Below are 8,475 nucleotides of genomic sequence, written 5' to 3'. Positions count from 1 at the left end.
ATTAAATCCACCATCGATGATGCAATTCATTTAAAATTAGAAGTTAGCCACTAATATCTCTATATCGAAAAACTAGGTTTTAATTACTCGTTCAATGTCAAAGTTTTTTGAATACTAAATAATTTAAATTTTTTTATAAGCATTTAATTTTTTCTTTTTTGTACATGTCATAGACTAAGTAATAAAAATAAAACTGTAACATATTGAAAGTTTAAATAATTATATGAATACTTAAGTAATTATTCCTTAATAAATACATTATTTTTTTGATTTGCGAAAATTGTTGGTTAAATGTCTAAGACTGTTTGAGTTGGTTTTTAAAATTTTGCTTGTAGAGAAAGCAATTTGACTTAGATAAAAACTCTATGATTGTTTTTATACTTAGGCAGCTAACATAAACCTATGACTACTGCTTTGGTTAAACAAAATTTAAAAAAAAACGAAGTCAATAGAAAGGCGTATAGAAAAAAACACGACTGTTTTGTAGAACTGAAAATATTCTCATAAAAAAAATAATTATCGCATGTGTGACTTTTTACTATATGCTTATAATAAGTTTCTATATTATCGAATTAAATATTAATAGAGAAGCTGAAATGAAATTTTTGATGTGTAAGTTTTTATAAAAGAGCTATTTCAAATTTGCAATAAACTTAATTAGCATATTGTTTGTTAAACTTATTTTTTTAAAGTAAGTTAAAATAGTGTAAAGTAGTATCTAAGTATTACAGCAAAAAACGAAAAATTTTAACAGTACTAGATAAAAAATATATACAACTAGTAAAAAAATTACAATACTACAATGACTTTTCTTTTTTTTAACAATTTTTATTGTTATATGCATAATTAACATATAAGAATTTATTATATCATACGTTATTTTAAAACTAAATATAAACTCTATAAACAAGTGAGTAATTTATATGTATTTAAGATTAACGAATTTTAAAAAGTAGAATCAAAAAGGATAAATAACGAGGGTGTTTTAAAAAGATAAATTAAATCATATCCTATAACTTTAAAACGTATAACTTTATATTGATGAAGTAAAATTTTAATTATAAATTCATCTAAGTCACTCTTAAGAAAGCTTAACAAGTGATACTACAGGAAAAAAAAACTTTTACTATGTAAAACTTTAGATTATAAAAAGTTTGAATATGTAATGTGAGTTAGTCATTTGTTTATTAAAACAAAAATAACTATATTAGGAAATTTAAGTTTGGTAGCAAGCTATTTCAAAGATCATTATGTAAAGTAGTTTGTAGAGGAGTCTAAGTCTAACATACTGTTAAATTATATCAAAAATAATAGAGTTTCATAAACAAAATCAAGTTTAGCCTAAATAAAAGCAAACAAGTAAAATTCACGATTGTTCATCGCAAGGAATCCAAACTTCATTTCTTCTGTTCTCAGTCCGACGAGGTCCGTCATAAGCAGCAGTGTAAAACTTCCCCTCCTCCGTGTTTTCAGTGGAGATTCCGTCTTTTTTCAAATCTGCTCGCAATTTGTTGACGTTTTCCATCCAATCAGTGATAGTTGCTCTCCCGCTGAATTTTCTACAATTCGAAAAAAAAATGCTAAATTTTTAAAATAACCGAAGAAAAAAACTTGCAGCTACATAAAGTTTATAAAATATTGAAACAATTTTATTTTCTTAAAACTTAACTCTAGTGTTTTAATAAACCAAAATAACACTCTTTTTGGTTTTGTTTTAGTTTAAGTGTAGATAATGATCCATCAGGTTTAACTTAAACATAAAGTAAGTTCAAAAATAATATACAACAAAACAATTGAATTGTGTAAAATGTTATAACAGTTATAACAAACAATCAACTTGAAAATATTTTCTTATCGAAGTTAAGAATAAAAAAGTACTTGAAAATTTAATTTTTAAAGATTTTTTCAAGTGAACTAGACCTGAATTAAGGCACTATATTTTGATTTAAAATATGCTATAAAGACTTCTTAAACCTAGCGTTCTCTACCATAAAAATTTTGTTTATTAAGAAGAAAAAAAATACTCTTGAAGTTATATTCAAGTTTAAACTGAAAAAATTGTTTGTAATTTTTTAAACTGACAAGTTAATAAGTAAGTTTGCATTCACACTTCAATGCTTCTATAAAAAAGTTAAACTAATAACATATGGTTTCGGACTTTAATGAATTTACAGTACCACAAAAACCTTTAAAAGTTTCAAAACTATGTCTAAACCAAACTAACTGGACACAACGGTGAAAAGAAAAATTTAACTAAAATGAAGTTATTTCCAATTTAAAAGGAAATGTTTAATGAAATATTATATGCAATTTCTAATTAAAAAAAATTGTAACTTATAGCAAATTATTCAAAAAGTACTCAATTTAAACATTTAAATTATAATAAAAATAAAACAAGATTATCAATAGACTTATTAAATTTTTCAATGATAGCTTTTCAAAATTTTTTGAGTTATAAAAAGACAAATTGCGACTTTTGAAATAATATTTTTAGTAACAAATTTATAATATTTAAATTTTTCAAATCGTCCTTAGGTATGTCAATTATTCTTTATGATTTTTGTCTTTATCTTTATACTATGTATAAAAACTGTTATACTTCAAAAAAAACCGACAAAGTTTTTATTTTATACTCATTATATTGCTTGCTGAAAAAGAATCTTCAAATATTCCAAATAATATAATGAGTATAAAACAAAAATTTCGTCAATTTTTTAAAAGTATAATAGTTTCTATATATAAAGGTGAAATAAAACTTTTATATGTTGATTGAAAAGTAATAATTTAAAAATATAAGAAATATGCAAACTTCCTGATTACGTATAAACTAATTGAAAATATCGAGAAAGTAGTTTTACATTTTGAGAACGTTTAGAACTATTAAGTTTATACAAGTAACAACTAAATTATTTTCAACATTAGTTTACTGTTGAGAAAGTTATTATATATTTTATAAAAACCACAGTCAAATAAAATTAATTAAGAAAGCATGTTTAATATCAAAATATAATTGTAGATCTACGACTTAGTTTTGATTTAAATACTAATCATACTAACAAAAAAGGCTTTTTTTTTAAATTGTTGTTATCTTTTATAACTTTATTTTAATTAGTTACATGAGCTTATAATGATACTTTTAAAGCGTAAAAGTTATGAAGAACTTATAGAAGAAAGAGGTTGAAATTATAAAGCTTAACAGGTGAAAACTTAAGGACAAAACCATATTTGTTTAAAACACATTGCTAAATAAAATTTCAAACAATCTCATTTTTACTTAATGTTAAAATTTTTTAAGACTAGAGTACTTGTTATCCCACAAAAACAATCTTAGTTTTTACAAAAGTATACAAATATAAAACACTTAGTAACAAATATCTATTCAAACATTACTGATTTTTTATGTCAATTACAAAATTCAAGCTTTTAAAAATTCATTGATTTATTCCTAGAAATTTGGATTTTTACAGTATGTACTTTTAAAATAAAAACAAATTTTACAACATTTTAAGAAAAAACTGCTATTAGAAAATAGCCTTACATTAATCATTACAATATTTTTTAAAATCTGACTTAATCTCAAAATTGTTTTTAAATTTTTTACACTTTACACAAAATCTTTTAAAAATTTATATTTACAGCTATTATATAATATTTAATAACATATGGGACCTTACCCTAGTTTTTATATACTTTTAGAACTTTTTTATCCTCTAAAATTGACATTTGTTTTAATTAAAAAAAAAAACAACAGTAATTGGTGTCAAATGATTATAAAAATAAAGCTAGAATACTTTTAAAAAAGGTATTTTACTTAATTGGTAATATTGTGATTTGCTTTTAAACTTTTCTATTTAAATATTTTTACAACTAGGTTAAAGTACACGTTAGCATATAAAGCACAGGCATGCTAAAAAAACTAACTTTAACTTTATATTTTTAAATATAATTAATATTTTTAACTAATTTGAATTTTTTTTTAAAGTCTGAACTTTAAATTTAAGGTCAAAACCTTAGTATATATGATTTACTACTGGTCTTAGATGCAATAAAGCATAAAAACTAGAAATTTATATAACTAAGTGTATTCATGTACTTTTTGATTATTTTACTTATACAACTATGTGCTTTAACGACTCTTAGACATAATACACTAATCATTGCTTTAAAGTTAGTTAAAATAAGTTTTTTTTTTCTTTTTGTATATCAACATTAAAAACTTAATTATTGTGAAAACTAATTCAACTATTTAACACCAAGGCAGTTGCAGATAACAGTGATTTTTAAGCTAATTACAGCTAAACAGCAATAATTCAAAATTATAAACTAATTTCTGTTAAAATTATGTATTCCACTTCTACCGTCAATTAGTTTAATTACATATGCTTTTATATGAGAATAAAGTTTAGTCATTTTTTAAGTGTAAGAAAATTTTTGAAAATTTTGAGATAGAGTCAGATTTTAACAAAAAATATTATCTACTAATACTAACTTTTTTTATATAAAGTTTATTTTTGAGGTATAAATAACTTGGTTTGTCTTATAAATAAAAAATTTATGTTTCAAAATATAACTTTATTCCTTAACTTCAAATAGTTTTTATTTTATAAATATAACTACAAAACAAATATTACTTAGTATTGGAAATTTTTTTATATAAATTAATCTCTCTAAAGTAAAAGTTTAAAAGAAGAGTGGCTTAAAACTGCTTTAATAGTTTAATGAGGTCAACAATTAATAGTTATTTGTTTCCAAATAGCAACAGAAAAAACACACACCAGTAAAATAAAAACCACAAGTAAGATTTAGTTGTTTACAGTAAATTATAAATTTTCATAGATAAATTGAGAATTGGTATAATCCAATTATAAAAAATTTCTTTTAGATTATCTAATTAAATTTCATTCTAAATTGAGTATCATTGTTTTATTTTGTTCCTTAAATATTAAAATACTAAAATAAATTTGAAAACATTAAGTGCTTCTATTAAAACTACATTCTTAAAGATACTATTTAAAACTATAAAACAAGATAAGCCTGTACAAAAACCGTAATTCCTTCAGAAACAACTTGTTATTGAACTCAAATGAATTACAAAATGCTTAATACTACTGTATGTAACCTGACATAGACAAGCATCTGGGGAGTTGAGCTTGTGTGAACGTTTTCTTCTACTGGGCTGGGCGGATGTTTGTGATTTTTAGTGGGGATATAAAAGGACTTTTTTAAATCATAATTTTGACTGCTGCTAGGTTTCATCTCAGTCACCACAGGGACAGTCATGGACACTTTCTCACCTGAAAATAACTTACTGTAATATTTTGGTATATTAACAGTTTAAAATAAAAGTATGTTTGTTGTAAAGTAAAAATAATTTCTAAATAACAGGAAAGTATAAAACAATTTCAACTTTCTTACTTTTAATTTTCTTATCAGGCAACCGCAATAATAAAATAAAAAATTTCAAAACATGTAAACACAAAGTGTGTTTAAACTATAGAACTTTGTTAATCCTTAAAATAAAAAATAACTTTTTCTATAAAGTTTTTCATTGAGTTTTTAATTAAAGCAAAATAAAAATATATAAATTACACAAATGCCTTATTATATCATGTAGGTTAAAAACATAAAACAATAGAAAAAATAAAGTTGAAGTGTTAAATAACAAAAAATACAAATCAGTGGACTTAAAGATTTTATAAACTATTAAAACATAATAAAGAGAACCTAAAAATATGCATATTTAAGATCAAAAATTTTATATATTTTTATTCTAACAAACCTATTGAAAATTAAAAAAAAAAAGTAATCAATTGTTAGTTATTTAGGTTATACATACATATTTTCATATTTTTTGTTTATAAGTTAATCTTTGTTGAGATATAAATTACACTTACTTTTTACTTTAATTATTTTAACATGATAAAACTTATTACTTATCTACTACTGGATAAGTTTCAATTTCACTATCAGACAAAATATAGTCATCATGTCAAAAAACTGAAAACACCCACTTCAACTACTATAAGTATCTTTGTGTTTTACTAATTAACACTTTATAAAAACAGTGAGTAAAGTGAACACATTTACTTACAAAAACTAATACATCAATTGATGTGAAGATCATTTGACGCTACAAATGCACTCTAAGAATATAAAATACTGTGACAATAAGACAATTAGACATTGAACTATATAAACTTAAACCAATAGAAATGAGTGACGAATTACAGCTGTTTAAATTATAATAATCAGTTGTTGATAATTTAGACATGCTGTATTAATCACATACTAAAAATCATTTGACGCTTCAAAGCAACTAACAAAACTGAACAAAAATCTTAAAATGACTGACCACTTGAATTGTTTCCTTGGATATAGTTGAAAAGCTTCATAAAAGAAGAGACGGAACACTCTCTGAAATTCTTGGAGATGTCAGCGCACTGCGAGCTTGCACTTGTCCATTTGGTTCCTTCATACCTTCGAACTTCGTAGTCTTCTGTCTGAAAATAAACTTGTTTATTTAGCTAGAAAATATTAGTTCTTTGAAATCTGTAAATATATATTTACATGTACTTTTTTAGAAACCTATTTTGAAAAATAAAATATTACTTTGACCAACATATTGCTTTAAGTTTAGAACATAAACCTGTTTATTTTGTATTATATAACAACTACTATTCAACAAAAGATTTAAAAGTAGAAAAAAATATATTGATTTGTACAGACATTTATGTTGAAGCATTAAATTATAAATTTAATAAGTTATGTATATAATTTTGATTATAAACTACAAATCAATATTTTAAAGATTTTTCTCAGTTTATTTTAGCCATTCATTTTTGAGGCAAAGTTGTTTTTTGGGCATAGGGGGGTTAAAAACCGTTTTTTGTTTGTTTTTTGTTATAAAAGTTTTATTTTTAAATTTTTTAAAACTTTGTTTAGGCAGAATTTTCAAAATATTGCAAGTAACATTTCCTGAAAATTTGAGGTACTTATCTCTAAAAACGTAGGAGAAGAAAGATTTTTAGTGATTTCTAGTTATTTGCTGTTTTAGTTTGCGCCTCCCATAACTAAAAGGATCCTATTGCTGCCTCCAACTTTTACCTGCTATATCACAAAAATTATTTGAATTTTTATAATTTGTAAAAAGTATCTTGTAGCTTAGTAAAAACTATATAAAATAAGACCAAATTTCAAAGAAAGAGTTAACCCCCCTATGCCTATAATTGCAAAATTTATTTGACTATTTATATATTCTTATAACTTTATAAGCATGTTTTTAACAAATAATTGTTTATTTGTTGTTTGCCTTTTTTAAATTTAAAAGTAAAATATTAAAACTATTTTACAAAAAAATTACTGAAAACTCATTCATACTTTTATATATTTAATATATACCTATATTCATATTTTAAACATAGAGAATTTGATCCTAGCTACTTATATTCACAAGCTTATACAAGAGTGTTCAAATAAATAATTACATTATATTTAAAAACTTGGTGAAGTTTAGTAATAACAGAGTGGTAATGAATTTTATAAGACTAAGTTTTCAATTTTTTTATTAAGCTTAAAATAACTAAATATTTAGTATATATATATTTTTTAAATTAACTTTGTCCATGATGACAAAACTCTTAAAAATATTGTTCTCGTTTTTTCAATGTTTAGAACTTTTGTACTAAAATATTAACTGATACTGTACTTTAATTCATACTTTTTGTATTGTTTTTTGGTAAAAAGCATGAAATTACTTATGTTAAAACAGAATAATTTTAAAATAATTACGATAAGAAAAGTCATATACAATAGTGTTTTAAAAACTTACAAATTTTATTTTAAATCAACACTTTCTATTACATATATAATATAACTACTACAATGTTTCAAAAAATAACCTTTTTAAAAAGTATCTTTATTTCTCTTACCACTAAGAATTTTTTTAAATACTGTTTACAACTTACTACTAAGTAAGTATTTAATTTCACTCCTCTTTTATAACTTACATTTTCATACTCAAAATACTCTGATTGAAAAAGCTTGCATGGATTAATGTTATAACAATTTAAATGATTTTCGAGTTTTTAACTTTTTAGAACTTTTAAAGATACACAATTATATCAAAAAATAGTCCAACATTTTTTTGCTTAAAAAATTATTAAGTGCTTTTGGAAGATAATGATATAATATTTACCTTTTTAAGGACTTCATACTTTGGCTGTTCAAGTCCGTTGTACTGTTCCATTAAAACTTTTTATATCAAGTTCTGTAACATTTTAATAGAAGAAAATAAATTATTGTTGCACATAAGCTTACTTAATATAAGCAACTACAAAAAATACCATTATAGCTTAATAAGTTTTATTTCATATTTTAAAGGTTTTTATCATAAAAAAATTACTTTAAGTTTTTTTAATTGTGAATGGTAAACTGTGAAAAAATTATGAGCCGAACTATCTCAGACTTAAAACATTA

At 22.8% G+C, this 8,475-nt stretch overlaps 1 protein-coding gene across 1 annotated transcript; it reads right to left on the bottom strand.

The window, feature by feature from the left end:
- Positions 1-913: 913 nt before the first annotated feature.
- On the bottom strand, positions 914-8,268 carry LOC145847094 (heme-binding protein 2-like). The gene is made up of 4 exons (XM_082953512.1): positions 8,195-8,268; positions 6,353-6,500; positions 5,120-5,294; positions 914-1,559 (listed from the first exon to the last, which is right to left on the bottom strand). Exons 1-4 carry the CDS (start codon positions 8,243-8,245, stop codon positions 1,367-1,369), a joined length of 567 nt encoding a protein of 188 aa, XP_082809638.1. The 5' UTR covers positions 8,246-8,268; the 3' UTR covers positions 914-1,366.
- Between the last annotated feature and the right edge of the window lie 207 nt (positions 8,269-8,475).

The sequence above is a fragment of the Thalia democratica genome, chromosome 1 (assembly GCF_965202585.1).
Source record: "Thalia democratica chromosome 1, ktThaDemo2.hap1.1, whole genome shotgun sequence".
NCBI lineage: Eukaryota > Metazoa > Chordata > Thaliacea > Salpida > Salpidae > Thalia > Thalia democratica.
The sequence above is the reverse complement of the archived record's forward strand: the minus strand, read 5'-3'. Positions and strand labels throughout refer to the sequence as shown.

Excerpts from the sequence above, each read along its gene's own strand:
- LOC145847094 (XM_082953512.1), bottom strand. The coding sequence starts at position 8,245 with ATGGAACAGTACAACGGACTTGAACAGCCAAAGTATGAAGTCCTTAAA. Across the intron at positions 6,501-8,194 it reads AGTATGAAGTCCTTAAAAAG|ACAGAAGACTACGAAGTTCG; the intron begins GTAAATATTATA and ends GTTTATTTTCAG. Across the intron at positions 5,295-6,352 it reads CCAAGGAAACAATTCAAGTG|GTGAGAAAGTGTCCATGACT; the intron begins GTCAGTCATTTT and ends AGTTATTTTCAG.